General features: G+C 46.9%; 1 protein-coding gene across 1 annotated transcript in view; it reads left to right on the top strand.

Annotated features, from left to right (window-relative positions):
* Window positions 1-27004, top strand: part of CACNA1B (calcium voltage-gated channel subunit alpha1 B) — a 315999-nt gene that overhangs the window by 271021 nt on the left and 17974 nt on the right. Inside the window, exons 35-39 of the mRNA XM_026059653.1 lie at window positions 1982-2047; window positions 2766-2857; window positions 5699-5849; window positions 10006-10133; window positions 14868-14964. Coding sequence (XP_025915438.1) covers window positions 1982-2047; window positions 2766-2857; window positions 5699-5849; window positions 10006-10133; window positions 14868-14964 — 534 coding nt within the window. The remainder of the gene's footprint in view (window positions 1-1981; window positions 2048-2765; window positions 2858-5698; window positions 5850-10005; window positions 10134-14867; window positions 14965-27004) is intronic.

Genomic DNA, 27004 nt, shown 5'->3' with positions numbered 1-27004 from the left:
ACAGGTAGCTCGGGTACAGCGCTGTGTGAGCACAGGTATTACTCTGAGCCGGAGCTGGCAGAGAGGGTAGTTTCTAGTACATGTCTTAGTCTAGAGAGGCAAAAAGTTTTCAGAGAGTGAAAATGGGAAAATAGCGATTGCTTCTTTCTACAGGTGACTTGGAGAGAGAACCATAGGCATCTGTAATGGCCTCTGAGGACCAGGAATCCGGGAGGTTGTTCTGTGTACACTGTATCTGCAGACTTTTTGAGAAACGCTAGGTTGGCAGCTGGTGTTCTCACATCCAACTTTTGCGTTGTGCTTTCACCCAGCCATCAAACAGCTTACGGAAAAGGACAGTGATTCTGGGGCTTGCTGTGCCACGGAGRACATATCATGAGATTTGTTAGGCAGCGTTTTCCTTAAGGATGGAGGGAACTATCTTTGCTACTCTTCTTACCTTAAAACTAACCAGGAATACTGCAGCCAAGTGGGTCCTTACTGGAGGCTGAGACATGAGGTCTGGAGATACGAGGTGTTCCCACTCAAGAGAGGCTTGTTCTGTGTCCTTGGACTGGCTGGATCTTGAGAGAGGGTTCAGCCAAGGTCTGTGCCTTGGTTTCTAAGAGATTTGGGCAGGTGCCAGATCATRAATACATTTGTAATGATGCAAACCAAAGTACGTTGTTCCGGAGATGTTTCAGAGAGGTGCCCTGCACTGAAAAACTGTACTTGACCTAAGCTACAGCCTCGCTCTGTCCCCACGTGCATGGAGAGCAAAGCAGGAGGAGACAAACTGGCCACCTCTCCCCTGCATTGACTCAGGACCAGGGCAGGGAGCTCAGGTCATGTGCCTAGGTCAGCTTGGGTTGCAGTACAGGATGTAGAGCTGCTCATGTGGCTGTAGAGCTCCAGGACCAGAGTGTCAGCGTGACGGTGCTCAACCAGGCTGCACAGACATCCCACCGGCGTCTGCCGGCTCGAGGACCTACCTGCGCTCTGTCACACACTCCAAGTTGCCACGTCAGTGACAAGCCTACCCCAAGCTAGGTGAGGCCRGTTATCCCACTTAGCCTGACTACCTAGATGAGTTCGAGTCCCGCAGACTCTCTGCTGACTGCTACTGCAGTGAGAACCTTCTTCAGTATAATCCTGGTTATTTCCAAGGCATGCACGCAAAGTGCCACCCCCGACGCTCCCTGGCCACGTGTGGAGTTCCTTGGCCTCCTTTTCCACCCACTTCTGAACTGCTGCTCTTTGTCCCTCGTGCAAAGATGCCCAGCAGAAATCGAATCGGTCCTTTGCCCCATGTTTTTTACTGGGCTCCCAAAGGGCCTGGAGGACTGGACTGCATGGCCTGACTCTTGCCCCAGGCTTCACAGCATCTAATCCTAAGGCAGTGACTTCTCATTTTTTCAGCTATTACTAAACAAAGAGTCGTTAACTACTCCTTCGTTCAGCCTGAGTGAAAGTAGCTATTACTCCCAGCTTGGCCAACATAATTACATTGTAGCCCTCACTGATTTCTCACTAAAACTGAACTTTTTGTCCTCCGGAGTGTGCGATCTGTGCCTATTTCAGAGCAGGAACTTGCTGTTTCTTGGATATATTTTTTTTCTCATATTGAATGTACAGCAAGAACTTTAGAAACTAATGTTTATCTCTGCATAATTATACATAGGAAGTGCTAGTGCCTGTTATTGGCTCCAGTGCTTGCCATGGAGTTTCTGTTGTGTTTTCTCTTTTACTTATCTGCTTGCAAGGATATATATATATACAGAGGTCTTGGAGAAAATCCAAATTGATTTGTAACTGATAAATAGCTGGTTCCAGAAGTTTATCTTCTGAAGGTCACCTTTGCCAGAATTGCTCAGAGTCTCTTCTTAGTTCCTTCATCTGAAGGACAAGCGGTGTGAAGAAATGTTGTGCAGCCCTGGAGCTAACTGGTACCAGCTGACGTACACATTTGCTGTCATTAATTCTTCCTTCTCATTTTCCACAGGCCTTGCCTTATGTGTGTCTCCTCATTGCAATGCTCTTCTTCATCTATGCCATTATTGGCATGCAGGTAAAATTTTACCTTCAATACTGACCGTAAGTAGCTTGCTTTTGTCCTGCTGGTTCTGGGTGCAAAGGGGCTACTGCCTCTGCAGCAGGATCAATACCTGCCTAAAGATAAGGCAAAAGGTTCTTCTTGTCTGGTGCCAGGTGAATTAGAAGTGCAAGAAGTCCACCTTTTCTAACCTTACTACCAGCTGTTGTGTAGAACATGACCTTGGCACAGATAAATATTCCTGGCTGCACAAAGGGAGAACATGAGCAGGCAAACCAGCTACCATGGGTTGGGAAGCTGTGGCGCAGCAGCCGTGTGCTCGGGTTTGGGCACATGTTCCTCCCTGTGGGCAGGCTGCATGCATTTCTGTGGGATAGAGCATGTGAAAGGGCTGGTACCAGAGAGCAGTTCACACACTGCGCTTTTCCGAAAAGAAATGAGAAAGTTTTCATGACCTGTGCTGGAGCTGAAGTTAGGTCCTGTGGTGTTGGAAGGGATCTGCATGAAGATGAAGTATATTAACCTGTTTTTTCCCATTCGATCTTCTCCTCAACACATTTTTATCTTCCTCTTCAGCAYAGAAATTATTCTAGCTTTTCAGATCGGTTGAGTCAGGACAAACTCTATTACTGCCTTTTCTTCCAACTGCACTTTATCTGCCTTTACAGATGACTTCCATGGGGGTTCACACGAGGATGCACTTGGCCTGAGTTGCTTTTGTTTTCTGTCGCAGGTATTTGGAAACATTGCGCTAGATGATGAAACTTCCATTAATCGGCACAATAATTTCCGTACCTTCCTTCAAGCCTTGATGCTTCTGTTCAGGTAAGTCGAATAAAATACCATAAGACTTGCATGCAAATAATAAGTCTTTGTGTTCCCGTATGCCAGTTTAACAGCTGAGACTRAGGCACCGATATCCTCTAAATAAGGCAGTTGGAGTAACTCAGCCATTCCTGCCTCCTGTTCCTGGTCATTAAGGGTTTCCCCGGCTCATCTCAGAACATGATAGAGCTCTATGATAGACAGGCATCTCTGTGAAGTGAAACCCAATGCTGTGACACTCCGCATAAACTCAGGTAGATGTTTAATGAAAGACAGAACCCCCCTGGTTCCTCATAGGAGAATGTTTTTCATGTAACAGCAATTTCATCTCATTCACCAGGCCAAGCCTGATCATCAAGGGGAACCCGTAAAATAACTTCGGTGGCAGGTTGGTTAATTCAGATCCACAGCAACCAGACACCCCAAATCATGGCCTCAACTCTGACCCTCCTCAGAAGCTAGTGATTTCTGCAGTTGCCAACCACTCTCAAGTTGATGAGAGTATTTAAGCCTAGATCTGGTGTGGGTCAAGGCTGCCTTTGGCAGCAGTCCCAGCTGAAGGTCCTGCCTTCACCTGCCTGTTCCCACTCCCCCATGACAAAACTGGTGGGGTCAGTCAGCATTGCGATCCAGATCATGAGATGGATCTGGGTTGAAAAAAAGCCTTCTGGAAACAAGCTGCTGGTGGGATTTTCCAGCTGACTCAGTTGTTAGATCAGCTGACTATGCTGAAGGGTAGGCRGTCTGCAGGGAGAGGGTGCAGGACCCAGCAGCCCAGAACGGCAATGGGATCCCCAGTGGTCAGCACTGCCACCTCACATGTGGCCTCAGGTAGTGTTCCCAGCCCGTGTTTAAGCTGAAATTTGTTGCTTCTGTTTGAAATCCATGTAAGGGCTTGTGRGCTGGAAAATCTCTTTCCCCAGCTATATCAGCTGATCAAATAAAAAACTATTACCTCTTTCTGCAAACCTTTCCTGTTAAAATGGTATGGAAACACTATTCTTCTGGAGATGTTCAATACCAAGTTTGGCAAAGATCCATATGAGTGACGCAGGTAGAGCTGGCCCTGCTTGGGATAGGGATGGGGATTTRTACGCTCTGCTGAGGTCCTTTAAAGCCCTGTTTCTCCCGAGCTCTGATGAGAGTCGTGCTGTCAGCGTGCACACTGATTAATGTCCTCCCAGTCTTGAAGCTTACATATTGTTTAAAGTGAGAATTCCTTTCATCGGTTATTTTTGCATTACCAGCAAGTTAACACTTAATACATCGACACCACCTCTGCTTCAGAATGAAACCATTTCCATCTGGGTTCGTTTTGTCTGGAAGCAAAGCATTTTTAAATGAAAAAAAAACAATAAAATGACAGATTTTTCAGTGGAACATACCTGCTTTGAGAGCTGGCGTGCAGCAGTTTTAGCAAAATGAAGTACAGACCCTTCTCCAGATTGGGGCACTTTGGGGAAGATTTCACTGATCTCACTGTGTGCTCTGGGGTATGGACACACAACAGTTAATAATCGCTGTAGCCTCCCCGAGCGTCTGACAGCCACATTGCGGCTCTGTTCAGTGCRTGAAACTTTATGTGGATTATGTGATGCTTGTAACTGGATATCTTGCTTGGGATTTGGTTCGCATAGTTTCTGCGAAGCCAGCTGGAAACGAAATTAGCCCTCTCAAGCTCAGAATAATCAGCTGAATCTAAACTCCGAAATTTAATAAAACCGGATAATTATTCAGGCTTGTGTCCGGACCTCTTGGTCTCCTTCCAGGCTGGCTCCAGCCCTCACTTGCGGCCGCGCGGCGGCAGAGCCGGCAGCACCGCGAGGGCAGGGGGGTTTCCGCACCGCCAGAGGAGTGGGACCAAGACCCAAATGCCACCGAGGGGGAGTCTGCCACATAATTTCGAGCGGCCTGGAAGCTGTTTCAGTTTACACTGATCACTAAGTCATCTCAAAGACCAGGAGGGAGGCTTACGAGCAGGCTCTGCATAGGAATTTTTGGCTGCCCATGCTGTCGATTCTGGGGATAAATAAGGGACGTCTGTGCCCAAGGCTCAGCCCAGGGTCTCTCACCAAGGCTGCTCTTTGCAGGGATTTGGATGTGGGGTGACATTGCGGATGTCAGTTTTGTTCCCTGAGCCGGTGTCTCATTGTCAGAACGAATAGCGTCGTATGGCTGTAATCAACACCGCGCCAGCATGGAGCTGTGCACGGCGCTTTCTTCTCGTCAAAGAAAGTCCCTGAAAGCACCTATGAGCGTGGTGCAGAAATTACTGGGAGAGGGGGGAGAGAGGTTTGCAGCCAGCCCCGGGATAGAAACATGGGTGCTGCAAAAGGAAAAGTTAAAAACCGTGTTTGCTTACACGTGCGCTTTGTGCTTGACGTGTTTAAAGCAACCTGGTTTTCCTCTCCTGAAAAGCAATCCAGCTTAGCCTGTCGGGTTGCTTTTACCTCCCCGTAATACAGGGAAACGCTCTTTCTCCTTTCCTTCTCACGGCAGCAGGCCGGCAAGGGCAATTCAGGCTCTTTGTGTAAATACAGATTTTCCTCCTGGATGCAACCTTCCCCCCGGTTAATTTGGTCAGAACGCAGTAATAACGAGCGGCAAATGCCCATGCTTCCCTCCCAATGAGGCGCTCGTGAGATGCTGCCCCGTGGTCCCCGAGCCGGGGCTGGCACGTGGCCCGGGCGCCGAGCACGGCCTTGGGGTCGAGCCCCCGCGCTGAGCTGGCCGGGGCCGCTGCCCGGCTTCGCTCTGCAGCCGGCCTCTCCGCGGGGGCCGCGTCCCATCCCGTCCCGTCCCGCGGGAAGGAAGGCTCACCCTCGCCCCTCGCCCCGGCAGGAGCGCCACCGGCGAAGCCTGGCACGAGATCATGCTGTCGTGTCTGAGCAACCGAGCCTGCGACCCGCTCTCCGGCCTCACCAAAAACGAATGCGGAAGCGATTTTGCCTACTTCTACTTCGTGTCGTTCATCTTCCTGTGCTCCTTTCTGGTAAGTCGGTCGCGGTGGCTTGGCGTCGCCCCCGGAGCGCGGGTGTCCAGGTTGCTCCAGCTCCCCATCCTCCTCCTCCCGCAGCTCAGCACCTCTCCCTTCTCCCCATCCCCTTGGTCCCTCTTCTTCTCTAATTATGATTTGTACAACATTACAGCTCCACTAAAAAACGTTTGTCATCCTGGAGATAAAATCCCTTTAATCCCCAAAGAGATAATTTAGTCATTAGTTTAAAGAGAAGGGTTTTATCTCCCTTCCCACGGGGGATCTAATATTTGGAATTAAGCATTAGTCTGTTTTGTCTTGGTTTGTAACACRGTTCTTTGAAGCAGGGAATCGGGGGAGGACAGGGGGAGAATGGCCAGGGTGTCCTTGGCTCCGAAGGGCTTTTAGAAGACAGCTAGGGAGCGTCACACTTATTTGATGGCTTGATTTTGTTTTGCGGCATTTTCCAAATAATTGAAATGATCATTTTATTCCGCTTTGGTGTCAGGGAAACCTTTAGACATGAAAGTGCACAGAGCTCTTGTCCTTGGTTCATGCCAGTGGCCATCATGCARCACTGGGTCTAATCTTTTAATTTGTGGCAGCGTTTTTCTAAGCACTTGCATGCGTAAAAAGCTCTCTGCTCGGGATCTCTTTTCTGCACCACCGGGATAGCAGAATGGAGAACCAGGGAAAGGGATTCAATTAAACTTCAAGAGATAAAAATCGCAGCTCTGAAATGCACTGAAGGGGAACGTATCATGCCTACGTTCAGTTCCATGCATTTGCTTTAAAATACAAGATCTGATGCTTTGTGTAGCTGATCCCTGCTATCATTAGGAACCTTTAACCAGGAAAAAGAGGTTCCTGTGGCAGTTTGATATTGTCTGTGGATTAAAAAACTTGAATGGCCGCTAGGGAGATCATTTGTCCAACTGTTGTTCCCCCTTTGACATCCCGTGGATTATTTCTTCTGCATATATTAAAAAAAAGAGAAGCCCTGAAAGCTCATATAAAGTTACCGCTCCGTTTACCGATTCCTTCAGTGCTCTGTACTTAAAGCTAAAATCTTTCCTTGTGTAAATCCTGAATCTAACAGCAGCCATTCGCTTTATTTTCAAGTGCACAGTTGTTCCTACAGCAGCTTCTTTAAAAAACAAGCAGAACCCTCCAAACTCACCCCGCTGGCTCATGTCAGCTGTCGTACTTGAGATGTAGTAGCAGAATTGGAGGCTGCAGCACATCTGTGTGAAATACAGCTTTGCGTGAGCTTCACCTCTGAGTCAGTGCTCCCGGAAAACCTAGCGAAACCGCACCCTGCCTTTGCTGGCAGGGAGAGGGGAGAGCCCCTGCGAAGAGCAAAGGGAGGGAGGCCAGGCTCCAAAAATAGACGGCGGAAAGCCAAGCAGCTGGACTGTTGCAGGACAGGGCCGTAACTCATTTCTTAAAACGCGTTCAGCACTTCATTGCAATAAAACATGTGGTTCCCCACAAGCGATTAAATCGTTACAGAGCCGCAGCCTTGCCAGGAGGGCCAGTTTTTATGGTTTGGGAGATGTTCTTACACCACAGATTTGGGGAAAAGTGTGTAACGTGTTTGGTTGTAAGTGTTGTTTCTGGCCCTTTGCGGACGCCCAGCCTGACATCATTTTCCTCCTGTAATTTGCACTGATGAAAAATACAAATTGAAATTAAAACCTACTGGAATGGTTTTACAGAAGCAAGGGAAAACTGTACAGAGTCATGACTGGAACTGGGAGCAATGCAAAGGGGCTTTGGATCAAGGGCCAGATTCTCAAAAGTCTTGCCAGCTCCTGGTGCTCTGGGAATACCAGGCTATGTGTGGGATAGCAGCAACGTTGCCCATGGGAAGGCCTAACAGCTGTACCATGAGTGAGCGCTGCTGCTGCACTGACGGTGCTTCCAGTCCCTGAGGAGCTGATTCAGAGCAGGTTTGGCCATTGCTGTCTGTACCGCATGGCGCAGTGGAAACAGGCCCCCAAGGGCTTGTCCGGCTTGTGTTACATGGAGACCCCAGCAGCATCCAGGAGCCGGGGTGGCACAAAGTGCTAGCTTAGTTCCCAAAATGCAGCAGGGCTGTTTGGTGTAGCAATGCCTTTGAGCTGGCAAGCCCTTACGCTCAGCAGCAGGAGTGAGTTCATGCACATTGCTGCAGAGGCCGAAGTCATCTTTGCAACCTAGGAACTAGCAGGGTTAATGTGCTCTCAGCTCTGCATCAGATTGCATGGCCTGGAGTAGACATACCCTTAGATGGTTTCCAAAACCCCAGGGCCCTAGTGCAAGACGGTACACTGGAGAGCTGGGTTCCGTTCTCTGCTTTCCATGAAATCAAGACAGTTACATTTCTTTGCATCGGCTTGCTCTGTTACGGTCTGAAGGTGAGTTCTAGGAAATGGATGGACTAAAAGTCTGAGAAGTTTCTGATTAGCATTTGGTTGTGTATGAATATGGAGATCCATTACAGACTGTGTTTGTCTACATTAGTCAATTGTTTGTCACAGCAAAAGCCCATCCACTGCATGTCCAGCAATGAAAGTCCCCTTCTGCCCTCCAGATCACCCAGGAATACCGAACAGACCGTAAATTCTTCTAAACTGCACAAACTCAAAACTCAACTGTCTGATCTTCTTTTAATGACTGGCAGATGCTCATCAGCTGGAAACATCTACATTCAGTTTAATTTTGCTGATCCCAGCAAGGGAGCTCGCTGAAGTCCTCATCTTTGCTTTGTGTGGTGCAGAGAAGCAACACTCACAACAGCATATCAACCTCCCTATAGAAGAAAAAAATATATAGAAAGCTGCCTTGTGCTAGTCAGGTCTTTATCCAGCACGGGAGCAGCAATCCCAGCTGCCCTCTTGCTCTTCCATTCTACTGGTTGCACCTTGATCTTTTCCCATTGAAATCCTTGCACATCTTCCGTTGGCTTTAATAAGAGGAGAATCTTTATATACCAAAAGCATTTACCAGGCTCTGTGTTAGACGGTAGCTATTAGGGAGAGTGGTCTTTTGTGTACTCTGTCCCTTGTCTTTCTGGGTATCTTTGAAGGCTTGAATTGCTATGAGTCTAAAATAGGAGATTCAGTTTGAAGAATGTTTTTTCTCCTAGCTGTTCTGTCTTGATTTGAAAGCTCTGGAAGTGTTCTCAGGAGAGCCACATAATCCAGTAGGTGAGGCAGCCCGTGTACCAGTTTATGCTGGTATCGTGTGAAGAAGGGATGTTTGGCTGTGTACATGGTGAGTGAGATGTGCTGAATTAGTCAGGCTCTGGGAAGGTCATGTTGTAGAGTTCCATGAAAGGAACATTACTCAACTGCATGTGGCCAAGAGCCTTGGCCAACCTGCCACACGCTGCGGAGTGGGAATCAACTTGCAGAGGTCAGGGGAGAAGGAGATGACAACAGGGTCTTCAGGGATCCACAGCTCTGTTCGTGGGACAGCATGGGCCGTGGGGTGCCCCAGGTGTGTTCCTTCAGCTGATGTGGCCCCAGAACTGCAGTCACTCTTGATCTGCTCATGAGCTGCGGGTCGGCTGCCCCTGCTTTGTAGGGATTCGTTCCCCAGGGTGCAGCCGTTTCTTGGTCTCTTTGTGGAGATTGTCAGAAGCACCCCATGTTACTGCCATGGTTGGCAATAGCTGTAAGAAAAAAGCTGCCCATCAGCATATCCTCACAGTATTTTTTTCACAACATACTTCTAAACTGTGAGTTTTCAGAGGTTCTCTGCTCAGGATCCTGAAACCAGCCAGTCCTACTGTCCTTTGCAATGGCTTCGTGTGACTCAAACTTTCTGGCCTGAGACCACGGTTGTTTTCAGGTGGGGCTGGGGGCTGATGTACCTGGCAAGTACCTAGGAAGACTTTCTGGTCTCTCTCGTTTCCCCATCTGCCTGCTGCACTTTGCTCTTGCAGTGCTTTTAAAAGGGCCAAGCAGAGGACAGGGCTGGGAGTATCTCATATCGCAGCGCTACTCTCCTGTGAGCAGAGCAGCTATTGTAGGTCGCAAAGGAAGATTTAGGCAGTTCTGCTGGTCCAAAAACTCAGCAACGACCACAGTGTAGAAACCACGCGTCCTGCTAAGTGAAACATGCCTTCTCAACTTCCAGCTTTTTTTCTTTTCTCCTTAACTCTGTTATTGCTTCCTCTCTGCAGATGTTAAACCTATTTGTGGCTGTGATTATGGACAACTTTGAATACCTGACAAGAGACTCCTCCATCCTTGGCCCACACCATTTGGATGAGTTTGTTCGTGTCTGGGCTGAATATGACCCAGCTGCCTGGTATGTAAGCTGTTATACTTGTATGTGGAGTAAGGGATATATATTGTATATAGATATAATACTCAAGAACAGACTGTTTCTGTATATAATGTGAATACAGCTCCAGAAGGAAAAGAATTCCAAAGCTTGAAATAACTTTGGAGGGAAATGCTCCAAATTCAGTTCACAGTGCACTGGAGTTTAATTAACCTGATGTCATTACAAGGGAATTTCCTTTAAATAGACATCAGAACCAACAAATCAATAAAGAAAAACACAATCCCCCTCCCTGCCCACGCACACCCTGCTGAAAAAGAATAAGGTAAATTCAAATGATCTTGGCTGAATGGCCAAGTAGAAAAGATGTTTAGGATTTCTGAAAGCAGCTTTGAATGCCTTGGGTTTCTTCATCCCACTTTAAAGGAAAAAAACATGCTGAATCTCTTGCCGCTGGCAGCAGTTCAGCTAACTTGGAGGCTAAGCCTCACTACACTCACTTAAGCAGCATCTCTCTCCTAGCTGAGAACCACTTTAATAGCTGTACGAGTCCTGGGCAGAGACCTGAGACCACACAAAAACCCCCTGAAGTTTTCAGGGTGCTCTGTCTCCCTTAAATGGAGACAATCTACCCCGCTGCTTTGCGTCGGTGTGTTAAGTGCTGCAGGCTCAGAGTTCCTCGCTTGCTTTCGCCTACCTGTGAGGCAGCAGGGAGTCACATAATGTTTTTTAAAGTAATGGTGGTCTGCTGAAACATGTGATTTTTAAAGAGACACTTCTCACCAAATGCTATGTTTTGATCTTGGAAGCTTTCCTTCTAGTGGCATCAATTTGTAGATGAGAATTTTGTGCTTCTAAGTAATATTTTTACCTTTTGAGCTTGCAGCTGAATCCTGAGATGTGTGAAATAATGAATAATAAGAAAACCCAATAAGCCTAACCTTTGTAAGCATTTCAGTTCTCAGTGAGCCTCCGATAAAACATTCTTGATATATGAGCACGTTAAAGGAGAAAACGCTTTGCTCACAGCCAGTGAGGTGTTTGGTTTTATTGTTTTGTCTTTGTTTTTCTTGTTCAAAAACAACAGCAAGGAAAGCTGCACACCATGGACTTAAGTGCCGCAGCAGCAGCAGAGTGGTGCTGTGCTATGGCAGACCCAGGAACCACTGTGGAGGCATTTTAGGGGATAAGAAGGTCAAGGGAATGGCTCTGACCAGTGATGCTTGGTCACTTCTAGAGCAAGACTGGCTTTAAGATATTGCTTTTCTCCCTCACTACAATGGTCCTGGTGACCATGTTGCTTCCATTTCTAGATGCTCTGAGATCCAGGTCACAGTAATTTCCTTGGTATTCAGCAGCTGGGGAAATAGCCTGTTGGAAGACCTTTTTTCAAAGCCCCTACTAATTTTGTATCCATCTTCCTTCCCACGAGTTACTCCGCAATGAATCCACTCCGTATTTGTAATGAAGCTGCCTCCAGCTCCTCCAGTCTTTCCGCTCTTTTTTGTTTCCCTTCAGTAGAGATAGATGTGGGAAGTGTATGTATCAACAGGATCTGAAACTCCCTGCTAGGATGCAATTAAACTGCTTTAAAATCTCACTTAAATTGATTTAGACTAATATAGTAACTTTATATGTAAAACTATTCCAAAATGACTGCATGTCTCTGAACTTTGTGTGATTTAAACTAATTCAAAGCCATCTATACTAGGAGCATGCACACAGACTGCACATATTCTGGGAATGTGTAATCTCTAAGCAGATTTTATTACCATGTGTTCTGCAATGCAGACAAGTCCTCTGTGGGCATTTGGCATGCAATAATAGCTACTTCTCTTTTTCACATCCAATCCTATCTCTTACCACTAGAAAATCTCAATGAAACTGGAAACTTGGGAATGCCTATTCTCCCCCTAAGAGTTAATCTCGGCTCTGATTAGCATCAGTGGGAGAAGTTATACACCTAAAGGGGGTTTATATGTTTATATGTTCAGGTACCTTCCAAGAGGCAGAAGCAGAAAGTTTACAGCGAGTTTTGCTCGCTCTGTTAACTCCGGACTCAGAGTTACACTTTGTGAGGCGCTTTGGGGAAGATCCTTCTCGCTTTCAGAGCTGTTAATACAGAATGTGCCGCAGATTAAGATCCTAAATCTGGTTTTCTCTAACCTTGTTCCTGTTCTGCCCCGGTGTAAAGCTACTGATGTTGGCAGAGTGCCTGGGTGCAGAAGTGCAAATCAAAGGACAAGCCAAGACTATGATATACTCGAGGCTTAATCCTAAAACCATGTGCATGTTCTGGATTTTCCGTGTGTGAATAGTTCCGCTGAAACCATTAGTGTTTTCCTGAGTGGGACTAACATTTCCGCAATTTAAAAGTAATCTGAAATCCATTTACAGTTTAAGGCCGGAACAGATCTTTAGATCATTTGGTCTGAACTCCTGTGAAGATCTGGACATTTTATTTCCCATAGTTACCCATGAATGGAGCTTAATAACTTGTCTTTGGGTACCGCTCCCAGCAGTACGCCCCGTTTCGATCCGAAGACACAGGGCTTTAGAAAATCCACTTTTTATTCAGTTGCTTGTTCCAGCAGTTGGTCAAACTCCCAGAAAGAAAGTGTCCATCAAAACTGGTGTTCTCCAAAGTCAGTCGTCTCATTTCAGCTTTGCTTTGTAAACCCAGTATATACACGTGCAGGGGAATGATGAACAATCACTGCAGTACCATTTACGTGAAAAGGGATTCCCAGGTGGTGTTATGTTATGCTTAGGTGAAGGTGAACAGATTCCTGCTTCCATATTTCACTAACTCAGGCCCTCTCTCGAGCTCTCTTGTTTGGCTGTCCCATGTAAAAGGAAATGACAATGCAAGAGTAAAAAGTACAAGTATGGTTATACTGTTGCGATGCAAATAGTGTTTTAAACATATATTTAATATATGTGTGTTTACATACCTGTTTTCAGCGACACCTTTCTCTTTGTTACAACATCCAACTTTCTGTAAAGTTTTCTGGGGAAAAATATTCAAACAGAAGTAAAACTAAAAAAAAAAAAAAAAAAGCAACTAGCAACTGTTACTGTTCTAAATATGTATCACGCTCAGCAGGGGTAAGTATCGTTAAATCGTTGGATTTAGAGACGGCATCAGGCATTGCAGAAAGAGAGAGCGAGAGAACTCTGCCGCAGACTGTTTGGTCCGGGACACTGCGATAACCAGCAGCTGGGTAAAGCAGCGCCAAAAAAAGGCAACCTTGCTTTCAACCTCACCTGTGTTTATTCTCTTTGAGGAGTGATAACACTGATTTTAAGGATGAATTGTGAAAGAAAAGAAAATCGGGTTCATAGGCACTGTTATTTGTTCAAGCTATATAAAGAAAGTGAACATTATCTCTTTCACCTCCACCTCAAAACACACATCTTAGAAATACTGGAAATGTTAGTCTTGCCTTCCCATTTTCGTTGCTCATTCCTACGTGACTGGGGGGAGTACTGGTGGTGTATTCAGGAGAAGGGGCAGGGCCACCCAAAGGAGGACTTTTTCTGTGACTATCTGAGCTAACAGGATGCTGGTAAAAATAAATACATTTAAATGACCTGCGAAAAAAAGCCCTTTTGTTGCTGCTTATAATTTGCTGCTGTGACCTTCTGATGTAGTAAATCTGCCAGTTCTCAGACTCCATGGAGTCTCAGAGCACCCAGGGAACTGCTTATACCTGTTCTCTGCAGACTGATTTTACAAAACTGCAAATTTCTGCACTCAATTAAAGTAATAATATAAATACTTTTTGTAACTATGATTTAGGCCTGCAGTGAAGACTCGCACAGTTGCATTTTATCTGTTTCTAAATTAGTATTTTTGAGTTGATTTTGAAGGTTTTGAATAGACCTTAAATTTTTGTATCTAAAAAGCAGTACTACTGAAGGAGATATTCCAATGCATCCCAGCCTTTTTTTCATAATGTACCAAAATAAGCAAAGTGAAACCAAATCATCTCATTTTCCCTTGCAGGTCATTTTTGAAGTTCAGCCCAGCTCTTGCTGTACATGATTTGGTTACTTAGAACAGATTAAGGAATTTAATCCTACCGTTAAATTAGCTGAAAATATTGTTGCGAGTTAATGAGATTGACCATAAAGCTACCTCGAGGAGTCTGATTTCAGCTAGTGGTGATGAAGGCTCAATTTTCGCGGTGCTGATGGGCCTGAGACGACTTGCGAGATGGCTCTTTCTGGGCTTCCAGCGAATTGCTTATTGTATCTGCAGCAGAATATAGCCAGGCTGGGGTTACTTAGCTAGTAACAGTGGAAAGTGGAGGTTCCCAGGCTCTTTGAACTACATAGTTCGAGTTCCAGTAATAACCCAGTAAATACTCGGGCTATTTGTGTGCCGTGAGCTCTGGTTTCACTGGGCCGTTGCAGCACCTGGGCAATGAGTAGGGGCTGTCATGTAGGCGTATGGTCAGGCACAGAGAAATAAAACTTGAGTGACAAAGGTAACTAAATGCAGTGGTTGGAAAATCTTCCATATGACACTGAAGCTTTTCACGGAAGAAAATCTCAGGATATAGCTTTTATTGAGCAGCTGGAAGTTCTCTCTCTCTCTCGGTCTGTGGTAAAGTGCTTTCATTGCAAACCCGTTTTTTATCTGACTAACCTTGTTTTCCAGGGTGTTTTGCCCTTCCAACCTCGCCTGTTTGCCTGTGGGAGGCTGATGCCTCTCTGATTTTGCTGTCGTAACATCTGATGTTTTCTTTCCAGTTGCCGGATTCATTATAAGGATATGTACAATTTGTTACGTGTTATTGCTCCACCCCTGGGCTTAGGAAAGAAGTGCCCTCATAGGGTGGCATACAAGGTTTGGAACTTCGGAGACTCCCCCCAGCATTTTCAGTTGTGTTTTTGTTTCTTTTTACCCCAAGTGCAATTGCAAATGGTACAGAAAAGAAACTGTAATGTAACTAAACCGTTGCGTGAGAAGGAATGATTGACTGACTGCCTCCTTTCTCCTCAATGCATCTCTTCCCCGTCTACTCCCACACCCCAGCTGGCTGGAGACAGGCAGCTTTATGAGACGGTGAACTCCAGAGCTTCCATCTTGCGTGGTCTAGGTGGGAAGCGTTGGGCAAAAGCAGCCCAGGATCTGAATACTTTCTTTCTATATATACGCAGCAGAGAGAAATGTCATCTGAAGATTTCTAGGGAGCCTTAAGTCCATTTACTTTTAGCTTCATAGCACTGCCCCTCCAGTTTAATGACTAACATTTGAATCCTTCTCTTTCCTGAGCTGAAAAGACATTTTATCTGGAGACCAATTAAGTGGGCGGCAGAGTGGGATGCTCATGTAGGCTAGCGAGAGGTGAAGGAATGAGATCTCTGTCTACCACAGTGCATCAGCAATAGCCTGTAGATTGCCTTGGGAAGAACGCTTATGTCTCTGAGATTGTAAGATAGGATATGCATAGAGTAAAACCTCCTGCCTCATGGACCAGAAAAGCTATACTGTTGTTGAGAGCAAAAGTGGGGAATTAAGGACAGATCTTGCAAAGAATTGAGTGCAGGTAGACTAATGCCTCTCAGCAGAGTGCTCAGGACATGAGTGAGGTCCCTGGTACAGGCAGGGATTTTCCTGCTGTTGTTGCATGAACTTGTAAGGAGAAGATGAAGGAGGGAGTAGTGGAAATACTCAAAGTAGGGAGCTACCACGGCTCTTCCCGTTTGCTCAAACCCTGGTGTTTTCCACATCTGATTGAGGGCTGAGAGTTAATGTGTATCGCAAAGAAGGCAGCTTCAAGGGGCACCGCATGCCAGTGAGCCCCTGTACTCCGAGTGGGGGTTTAGGTGCGGAAGAGAGGAGCCAGGATTGTGTCACTGGCTGTAATTACAATTTTTGTCTCATCAGCCTTTAACTTAGCTTTGGGCTGTAAAATCTGGGTGGTATTCTAACGAAGTTAGTTATTAGTGACGGGAATAGATGTTTTTGGCTTGATCAGTTCTCTCTCCCATCCTCTTCTGCATCAGTGCTTTGCATAGGAATTCAGGTCCATGGCAGGAGAACCGGCTGGTGTTCAGGCGCCTGGTTGCGTAGCTGTCCTGCTGCAAGAACAGTGCTTCATCAGTGCCTTAGGTCCTGGTTTCCTCTTGGTACAGTGGAGATGATAATACTTTCCTGCTTTTCCAGGGACCTAACATTAATTAAAGATGTTCTGTAATATGCTTTGGTCTCCTCAGGTGAAAGGCAGCACAGATTTACACAATATAACAAGCAGGCAGCCAGTTGGGAAAACAAAATGAGATTGCCACAATTGTGGTCACAGTTTCAGTACAGCTAGAAAAAGATTAACTAGGAGAGTTTCTTGCTTTTTCTGCCTCCCTTGCTTTTCAGGGCAGGATTTCAGTTGCCCCCAACATGCCCTGAAGGTAGCATCAATAATGGCAAAAGGTCTAAAGGCCAGTTCTCAAATCTCTGTAATTCCTGGTTGCCTCTTACGCTCAGGACAGCCAGCTGGCCTTGGTGGTGGAGACAGGTGGTAGGTACGGCTTGAAGAAAGTGCGGCCCCATCAAATGTACGGGAAAACCAAATCCCCTTTCCACCACCTTCCTGCAGATTGAGCACTGGGCTCCGGTTTTGTCAAACTCGAATATAGGCTGAGAGAGGAATCGGTGCTGGCTGAGGTTTGCAGAGCGGCACCTTTGGCTTGGAGTCAGAGCAGTCATAGTCTGTCCTCATGAGAAGACAAAAGAAAATTGTGGGTTTTTTACTTCTCCTTTAGCCTGTAGGCTAAACTGAAAACTAAGCTCTTTATTCACTAAAGGAAAACTGAAGTATCCTCTCTCTCTGTCCCATAACTCTGCCTACCAGCTCTCCCTGGCATGGTGAACATGACCTTTTCCGATTGCCTGGTTTGGGGTGGGAGGGAAGCCCCCTCCACCCCCACGAAGAGCCAGCCAAGCCCCAAGCACGCCCACACGCCTTCCCTTCCCTGGATGGAGGCATCAATCATTCCTGACCGCCTCCGCGGGGGTCCGCGCATCCAGGGTTAACTGTGGCCTCGCGATTTCTCTGCAGTGAGGAGGAGACGTTGAGCGCTGAAACAAAGGAACGGAAGCGGAGAAACCTTGCGATTTAGCCACCTTTTTATTTTGTTTCTGTTTTCCTGAGAAATCTGATTAACCGGATATCTGTTTTCTTGTCTGCTTTCCCCTCTTCCCTTCTCTCTCCTCCTTTTCGTTTGCTCTGCTGCGTTGCCCTTTTCCCTTCTCCCCCCTTCCCCCCTTTTTTTTTCCTTCTTTCTTTTTTTTTCCGGTCTGGTTTGATTTCTGTGTCCTCCTGCTTTTGCCTCTCTCCCTTTGACTCCAAGCGGGCGCATCAGTTACACTGACATGTATGAGATGCTGAGACACATGTCCCCACCTCTAGGCCTTGGAAAGAAATGCCCTGCTCGCGTTGCCTATAAGGTAGACCAACTGCCCCAGAAACTCCTGCCAAACCACCAGCTTTTTGTGCCGTGGCTGAAACGGGTGCCGTTCTTCTGTGACATTCGTGTTGTTCTCCTGGATTCTTTCTAAGTGCTTTATCTGCTTTCTAAGCAGACGGGATTTTGAGTCTTCTGCTTTTTTGTAACCTTTTTTATTTTTTCATTTTTTTTTGGTCTTTGAAACTATGGCACGTCCGTTTGTCTTTCTAGCTGTGTCTCCACTATCTCTCTCGATGTTTCTCTCGCTATCATTCTGCTTCCACTTAGTCTCCTTGGGGGAGGGAGGGTGCTAATGTGCAAATTACCCCGCCGATGCAGCCCTCGTTTATCTTTGTACAGCTCTTTGACTATCCACTCTCGCTAGCCCTTCAGTAGTAGATTGGTTTGGTTTTCCCTCTTAATTAGTTCAGAGTAATTAGAGTAGGCAGCATTGTAGGAGTTAGCAAGCTATTAAACAGAGGCAACACCAGAAGGGCTCCTTAAATACACTTGTTAAAGAAATTATTTTAACTCCAGCCGTTTAAGCTGGTAAGATGAAGAAATTACTCAAACTGTTTATTCTGAAAAAACTTTTTAATTGAACCGCAGGAACGCATTATATCCAAAAGCCTGTTAGCGGCTGCATTTCAGACGCTGCCTTGATGAACACAGTAGAAACTCAGGCAGGCGCAAAGTCAAAATTACAGAGTAGGTCCAGATCCTGCCAGGAAGAGCCAAGCTGTTCTCTAAACAACTTGCATGCCGCTTGGAAATTTGCATTTGCAGGGGCGATTCCTTGGAAGCTTTTAGCACCGAACCTCATGCTTTTAGAAGGAGGGATTGATTACAAGCATTTAGCATTGGTGTGAGTCAGCATCCACCTGAATCAAACTCAACAGGTGTTTCGCTGTTCACCTCATTGCGGCCACCACCGAGCCTCATTACTGTACCCCGAGCTGCGCTTGGAGCAATGCGTTGCAATGGAGCCAGATCACGAAAAACCTCCCCGTAGTGCTCATTTTTTCACCGAAGGCAAGATTTTGCCGTGAGACTTAAACTAAGCCTAAGCCTAAGCCTGAGCCTGCCAGCCTGTGCTTGGCTGCAGCAAGAAGAGGCTCAGATAAGACTTCCTGCAAGATCCTTCCGTAGTGTGTGAGGATTTAAAATAAAAAGAAAATTGAACATAACCTTAAAGTTAGCCAGTTAGATATCTTTTCTGCGTTCCCTTTGGTGGGTTTTTGGCCACCATAGCAGCTGCTCTGAAAGACCATCTCTGTTATGAACTCTTCACACCCACCGTATTGCAAATACCCTTGTGAAACCTGGCTGCCTCAAAGTGGTAATCTTGAAACTCCCATATCTTAGCTATTAAAGAGGGATGGATAGATAGACTTACATTTACGGAGAGGTACAATTATACACAGAAGCCCGATGCTTTAAAAGAAATCAGTGGCTCCATTTAGGACCTCTTAGTTTCCATTGACTTAAAATGGATCTGTGTTGCTGCTGAAAGCCAGGCAATAGATGTTTGCCGCTGGGCAACCAGATCTGTGCCTGGGGTCGCATGTGTATATCAGAAGCATTAAGTCATCGTGCTTTTTTCCCCAAAATCTTGTGCAATTTAAAAAAAAATGAAAAAAAAWGTTAAAATTGACATTTTAAGCAAGGTTTTCATAGTGTGGCATCTCTGTGCCTCTCTTTGATCGTTTTCAACTGTTGCAGGCAGTCTCTCCCGGGGCAGAGGCATTGAAGATGCGCCTTCCCGAGTCTGCACTCGCTAAGTCTTCTCCCCGTGGATTAGCTGATATCTAGTTTAATTTTTCTGTCTTAAAAGAACAAATACATAGAACTTAGGTACCTGTGAGGGAGGTGTTTTTTAAGCACAGACACCTGATTTCTCCATCTTTAATTTTTACCCATCTACTAACAAACCTCTAAAAGGTGTCTATGCATAACTGAGCCGTAAGTAGAGGTAGGTTTAAGCCAAACCGCTCAAACCAGGATTGAAAGTCAGACTTCCTCAGAGTTTGGAGGCAATCGGATTCATGTTGCACATCATGGAATAGCCCCGAGCTGCAGAAATACAGACCTAAGACCAGAGCTGAATTTTTCCCGTGGTTTAAGACCACAGGTTGGACTAACCTCCACTCCCACTCCTGCCGTCACTCTTGCTGTCCCCAGCCGCGGCTGGGAAACGTGGGAGTGATGCTGCAGCCCAGCCGTCTTGTGTACACCTCCCAGCAAAGCCAACGTGCAGCTCCGTGCGCGTGGAGGCAGCGACTCCCCTAGTTTGCAGCCTTAGCCCAGACAGTGCTGTTAGCAGCCAGTGTTTTGTCTCTGCACTATTTCTGCTCTCTTGCTCTTAAAATGATTTTTCAAAAACTCACTTGTTTTGTCTGGCAAAAGCTCTTTTGTCCCATGTGCCCACCCTTTTTTTTTTCCCCTTCACTATGTTTCTCCCAGTCCTCTGTTTGCAACGGTTTTGTCTGTTTTTCCCCTGTCTGTATTGCCTTCTCCATATCTGCACACCGTTGTTTGGTTTGGGTTTTTCCCTCTGCTCAGCCTCGGAGGCTGCTGTTCTTCCTTTCTGTTGGTTTCTGGTTCTCCTTTCTCAACTGTTCTCCTTGGTCAGCAGGACCGGCCTCCGCCGGGTGCTGCGCGCATGCCGCGCTGCTTGCCTGCAAGTGCATGCGTGGGGCTCCTTCCCAGCGTCGGTCGTCGCGCTGCTCGGGCGGCAGGAGAGCTCTATCCTCCCCTGGGGATTAGGACACCAACCACAAAAAAAGACTTTTAAAATCTCTTCTACGCAGGCAGGTGAAGAGAGGGAGGAAAAGCTGCACCGGGGCAGAGTGGGAGGCAGGGAGTGAGGGCTGCAGGTGCTGGGGTCAGGTGCTGGCAGTGGCTTTTTGGAGTCTGTCTGTCCCTCTGCGTCACAGAGCTTCCCGTGCATCATTAGAGAAAAGAGGAGAGGGAAATGCCCGTGACTGCTAAACCTGTCTACTCGGCAACACGGAGCGGGAGGAGCTTGGTGAGCCTGGGGTTTGAGTCCTAGGAGTAGCATCCCATTGGGAAAGGCAGTAACCCAAGCCTTTCCTCATCATTTTCCGGAGTCATCTCTTTACCTGCCTCTTCTGGGACTGGAAAGGGCAGCAGGTCCCCAGGGGCACTTCTGCATCTCTGAGTCGCAGCCGTTTGGCTCCCGGTGGGGTGCGCAGGGTGGTGCTGGGGGCTGCAGGGTGGCTGTTGGCTCCGTCTGGGGCTTCAAGCACAGCTTTGCCCACCCTGTTTCAAGGGTGATTTATTGCAGGGATTAAGGTGGGTTCTGACTCCCTCAGTAGCCCCTCTTGGTGTGGACTAGCTACCTGGATAAGTGACAGGAGAGTCATCTCAGAGCTGGGCTGCCTCCCAGGGCTGCCTCCAGCCTTGGCTGGCACTGCCAAACGAATTTTAAGATCTGGACTAGGTCGCTGAAGGCTGGGCAAAGGTTTGGATAGTTCAGTTGCTAGCTGCCCAGCCTTGCTACCTCTTCTGCAGAGAGCCACCCGGAGCCCACGCTTCCTGGCACCGGCCCCGCGCCCCTGTTGGGCTCGCAAGGGATGGCTTGCCTCTTCTCTGAGGCCAAGAGAAGAGTTAAATCGGAGCAGAATCGTTACAACTAGGTCGGGGTGAATTATTCATAGCAAATCATTTATTCACCAAACTCAGCCTCGTTTTTCTGCAAGCAGCACTCTTTTGTCCTGAATTTATTCACATTTGGAGATTATTCCTGGTGCAGTTCTGGTCCCAGAGGCTGCTCCAGTGTTGCTGATGGGGTATTCTTAATAATTAAAATTCATAGGGGGGCCAGCTAGATTTCCTGGTATTTGTAGCTCACTGGGGTCCTCTTCCTGTTAACATTTGGACGAATGGTTTTGGTGGGTAAGATTTGCGGTGCAAATATTTGTGTTTGAGTTCAATACTCACTTTGTGGGTCAAGCTGAAGGCAGCAGGAGACCTATATTAAACCCTGCATAGATCCTCTCTTGGCCTTTGGCACCGGGATTAATTTCCCCCCGTTTCTCTGACGCATTCCCCGTCCACATGACCGTTTGCTCCAGAACTTCTCAAGCAGAAGATCTGCAGAAGCCGAACACTGAAAGGGTCCCAATTCTGCCAAGCCAGCTTGTGGTTTATTTGACACAAAGGTTTGCTTTCTTGTTATTTATGCCTTGGTTTATTTGCCCAGCTGTAATTAAATGACTGTTAGGAGCTTGGGGGTGCCTGCACCCCTCCTGACCACACAAGTAATTGGAGCAAAAAGCAGCGCCTCCCTCACCCCAGCTGTAATTGGTTGCTGTCTCGTTATCTGCTTGTTCCCTCTTCTGTGGTGCACAGAGTTAATTAAGAGACTAGAGAGAGCCTGGCAGCTGCCGCCTCTGGGGCGTTTGCTGCAGAAGCATGAGGAGCTCTCCTCGCTCTGCACGTCCCTCTCCCTCCTTCATGTCTTCTGCTGGTGTTCAAGGGAGGATGCCTCTGAAGCTGCCGGCTTAAAACCAGCACAGGAGGCAGGTTCCCCCGGCACGCGTTGGGCAGCAGGAGCGAGGGCTCTAGCTGCCACTGGGCACTTTCCCCAAAATGCTCTTGGACTAAGCAGGAGGCAACGGGAGGAAGAGGAGCAGCGCAAGGAGGAGGTTGCTGCTGAGCCCCCGGATGCAGTGGGGATTTGACCTCTCTTTCAGCACAGTCTGTCCCCTCCCCAGTTTATTAGTTCACCCAAACCCTCTTCGTGTGTGGCAAGCGATCCCAAAGAGCCCCCAAGAGGAGGAAGCTCGTTGTTAGGATGGGGAGGCAGCGGGTGCTGCGCTGTCTGCATCGTGCCCTTCCGTTTTCCTTCAGGGTCTAGAAAAAGGGACAATTGTACAAATTAGGTTCTTTCTCTCTCTTTTTTTAATCAAATCTTGCGTCATATTCAAAAGCATCAGGAACTGTTAAGACGTGGTCTGGAAGAGTGATTTCAGCCAGAAGAATCAGAGCACAAAGTATGGGGGAGGAGATGTTAATTTTACTTTAAACAGGGTATATGCAGAGTAGCTAAATAACGAACTTGGTGGTTCTTATCATGTCGTTGCCCATGGTGTATGAAAAGTGTTGAGATTTTATCTTCCATCCCGGTTAGGGATGGAAATCAAAATGTCTTGATTAATTTTTCAAAAAGTAAATCTAGGTCAATCAAAATATTTGACTTTGACAATTTTTAACAATTTTGGTTGGATTGCACTCCCTTTAAAATTGCTCCTATAGAAATGTAAATGAATTAAAATAGATTTAAAATTAGAAAGTAACTTTGAAATAATTGACACTTCTTGCTCTGCAAATGTTGGAAGGAAATGTTTTGACATTTTTGCAATGTTCTACTCTATTTATTTTTTTTTTTTTTTTTGTGGGGTATACTTGTTTTCCCATAAGGGTGAAACCTCCCTGTATTCTATACAATCTTGGGGAGAAAAAGATTTTTTCTTCGGTTGCATTTTCAATTTTTCAGCTGCATTTCTAGCCCCAGGAGAAAGCACCAGATGATTTCCAAGGAAGTTTAGGTACAGAGTCACTCTTCTGAGGTGTCTGTGCCAATATCTGGCTTACTCCTCTGCACCTCTGGGTGCAATCCTGCTTCAGGGGGTTGTCCTCCCAGACTGGGCTATGCTGTCCCTCTGCCAGCACGGCTGCTGGAGCTGAGGGTTCCCAGTTACAGTCTGGGAGATGCGTTCACCTTGGGGTTGTGGCTTAACCAGAGTGGCAGTCGCGATGTGCTAAAGCATCTGGGTTGAGCTGTCTGACCAGTTTGTGTTTTGGGGTGGAAAAACTGTCATGGACTGGGCAGTGTGAAGGGCAGCAGTTCCTCTGAGGGTGAGGAGGTGACAAGCCTAGGAGGGACGTGGTTTTGGGAGAGACACTCCCAGGTGGGCTCCAGCTGTGCTCCCACAGGCGCATAGGGTTTGCTCTGCTCACCTTGCCCCAGCCGCAGGTCTTGACACGCAGCTGCAAGTGCTTGTCCCCTTCTTAGAGTTGTCTGTGGAAACGCTCTCTCTGAATCCTTTGACTTTGATTAAAAATTGGGAGGAAAGGCCTTCATGCAGTGTTCCTGTGTGTATTTTTGATGGGGCCTGTGTTCTGCCTCCATCTCCTTTGGGAATTCCGATTGGAAAGTCAGTGGAGAGGCTGGGACATTTCAGTCCCAGAATGGTTTTCGGTGCTAATTTCCATGAGGATAGAGCTCTCCTGGGAGGTATTATTTCCCATCTGCTTGTTCTTCACTTCCATGCATCTTCTTTCTCTCTCCATCTCTTTAATTCTCTCTCTCCCACTGAAGTGGGATTTATTGGGGCTCTTTCAGTAAGTTGTAACTATGGGCTCATGCTGTTACAAAAATTTTTCCGTAACTTTTTGTGTGCTGAGGGCAGAAGTCTCAATTGAAATGCCATTCCATTTGACGTGAGCAAACAGACAAAATTCTTGTGGCCTTGCCAGTGTATGATACTGTCATTGAATTATAAAGGGAGAAAAGTCTTGGCTTTGATTTCCCTATCTCAGAGACATATTAGACATGGAGATAACCTCTGGGCATGTTTAAGAGGGCTCTTTGAGATTGCAGTTGTTTGGCATAGCCTTCAGGAAACAAGGTTCATTGTGACACTAGTCTTTTATCCCTGCAGCATGCGATGCGGTCCTAAGATAGGTAATAATATAAATAGGAGCTCTCAGCTCATCCAAATGTTTGCTCACCTCAGAAACAGACTTTTTGCACATTTGTTGCCACAAATGCTGCTGGCAGCGTTAGAGACAGAGGTCAATGAAGCTAACAGAAAGATGAATTCTTAGTTGAGGATCGGATGTGAGTGATCGGACCAGCTGTCCTCCTTCCATAGTCAACTAGAGTTGTCTGAAAAGAGCAGGGCTGGTTTTCCCTCGTCACACCAGCTTTGCACCCCAGGGTGACCAGAGGGACCAGGAGCAGGAGGTGGAAATGGCAGGTCTGCGTAGCTGCATTAAGTGAGGGGGGATGAGCAGCATCCATCTGTGCTGATGACAGGGCTAAATCCCCCTGGCAAATTCTCGCCTGAGTGCCACCGTGTTGGCTTGGGGGGCACATTTTCTCCTTGGCTGGCAGAAGGTACCAGGAGGAATGTCCTCTCTGAGGGCAGCAGAGTGCCTAAGGCAGCTCAATTTAGATTTCTGAGAAATAGCATGTCAGAGATTGCTCCAAACAGGGCGACTCTCCAGTAATGGAAAGGAGGAATAAGTCTTAGGTTATCAATCTGGCCTTTTCTGGAGTTAAAGTAGAGGAGTAGGAGTCAGGGCTCGTGTTGAATGCAATGTCCAGCTCTGCCTCTCACCCCCAAGTAAGACTCCAGACAGCTCCCTGCTCTTGGATCTACTGTTTTTTCCTTCTCCTGCAAAAACTGGCTAAAGCCAGCAAACCTTTTAATGTTTGGATTTGGATTTGTAAGTTCCTTTGAGTGATCAGATCAGAGACTTTGAGAAACGCTTTTCAGAAGCTCTGAGATGAGTTTCAAGCCCTAATTCTCTTTTCAGGAGGACTTTAGGCACAAGAAGCCTTGCCCAATCTCCAAATTTAGTGCCCGTTACCTTTATGAAGGAAGCTGAGGGCAGAGGTATTCTGTTTACCTGTAGACAGGTGTGTGTGTGTGTGTGTATTATAGCTTCCTCCAGGCCAGAAAAGAAAATGAGTGGGGTTGCACAAGGCACCTTTATACCAGTGCAGTTGCATTTGAAGTGAGGATTGGGCCAGTAAATCTGTATTTCTATAAAGTACTCATAGCCCTTACCATTGCCTACTATTCAGATTGTCTCTAGGCCAAGCCTAAACTCAACCACTTCTCCATGTTCCTGGAGCCCCCATGGGACGTTCAGTCCATTCTGTGAACGGAGGAGAGATTGCCAAACCACTTAAGCCAATTTTGATATAATTTCTTTCCTGCTGTGAAGTATAAGGACATAAGACCAAGGCATTATATTCAAATCTGCATCAAGTCGGGTTTATTCTAGGAATGTACTGAGGTTGCAGGAAGAACAGGCCACTCTTACGGGGGTCTTTGCAAGCAGCCCCTCATGCAGATGAACATGGGAGCAGCCAGCTGCAATGAGAGCTGACCAGAGGCCACAGCACGTGCTCTGTGCTTTTATACCTGACCAGCAGCTTGCACCAGCAAAGAGGGAGTGGGACCCTGAACATGTTCCCTAAACCATCTCCGTTAAGCTACACTGCACCCCAGACACCCTAGTAAAAGGGTGCCCCCCCCTCTGCCTAGGAGAGCACAGGGACTGGCATAGCGGCTGGGTTGCGTGGCAAGAATATTTGCAGGGGGTTGACCGCTCGTGTCTTTGCAAATCCACCCAGAGCCAAAGCAGGAGGTGGCCTTTGCTGTGCACTCTCTGCCGTGGCTGCTTACCGCCTCAGTGAGTTTTAAGCCTGCTGCTGAATGCACTTAAATTTCTTTAGCAGCATGTTGGGCTGTTGTTAAACAAAGAGAAGGTTTCTGTCTAGTGATAGGGATCAGCGTTACAGTCTAAGCAGCTTTCAGACATGGATGAAATTCACTCCTGAGCAAGGGGCCCGGATAAAGCTGCCACTTGGTTTTACAGGCCACTGCAAACCTCCGCCCAGACAGATTAGCACTCGGTAACTTCCTCGGGTTGCGTGAACTCTCCAGGAAAGGAAGTGCAGAGCCTTGTCTGATATGGCTCTGACTAAGGAAGTTTCTAAACAGATTCTGAAAGCTGAGGAGCTGAGAAGTCATTAGATTGCCAAAGAGGAAGAAGAAATCCGTCCTTTAAATGTGTTGCTAAGGTTATCAGCCAGGCTTGGAGAGTGCTTCTACTAGTCACCATGTAAATGCCCTGGGACCAAACACCATAAGGGAGATGCAGCTTGCCAAAGCACCGTGCTTGGTGCAATTTCAGGTACTTCATTACTTACAAGAATGATGAATTTGCCCTAATCAGAGATGGTCCTGACTGGTGATGAGAAAGGAGTTGCAAATAGTCTAAAGATCTTGGAAAGCTATACAGTGATCCTGAGGGATGATTTAATGTCATGATTTAATCGTTATCTTGCTCTCACTAATCCAGCCCCTTCCCATATGGGTATGGCCTGGTTGGAGCTGTGTAGCTCATCGACTGGAAGGAAAGAAAGAGACCTTCAGAGCTCCAGAGGGGCCAGCAGGGAAAGGAGATACGTGGCAGAAGTGTCTCTAATAAAAAGCATATTCCACACCTTCAGTTAGGAGCAGCCAGACCCAGACTGTGCCAGACCCAGACTGTGCCAAATCCAAACTGCCAAAATGTAGAAGACGACTTTGAGTGATGTAGGAAAGAATGGCAGAGCCGGCTTTGTGGATTATCTCCTGAGCATGCTGCTTTGATGGAGAAGAGCTGTGCCTCTC

Source organism: Apteryx rowi, unplaced genomic scaffold (assembly GCF_003343035.1).
Source record: "Apteryx rowi isolate R43461 unplaced genomic scaffold, aptRow1 scaffold_16, whole genome shotgun sequence".
Classification (NCBI taxonomy): domain Eukaryota; kingdom Metazoa; phylum Chordata; class Aves; order Apterygiformes; family Apterygidae; genus Apteryx; species Apteryx rowi.
This window is presented reverse-complemented; position numbering and strand designations above follow the sequence as displayed.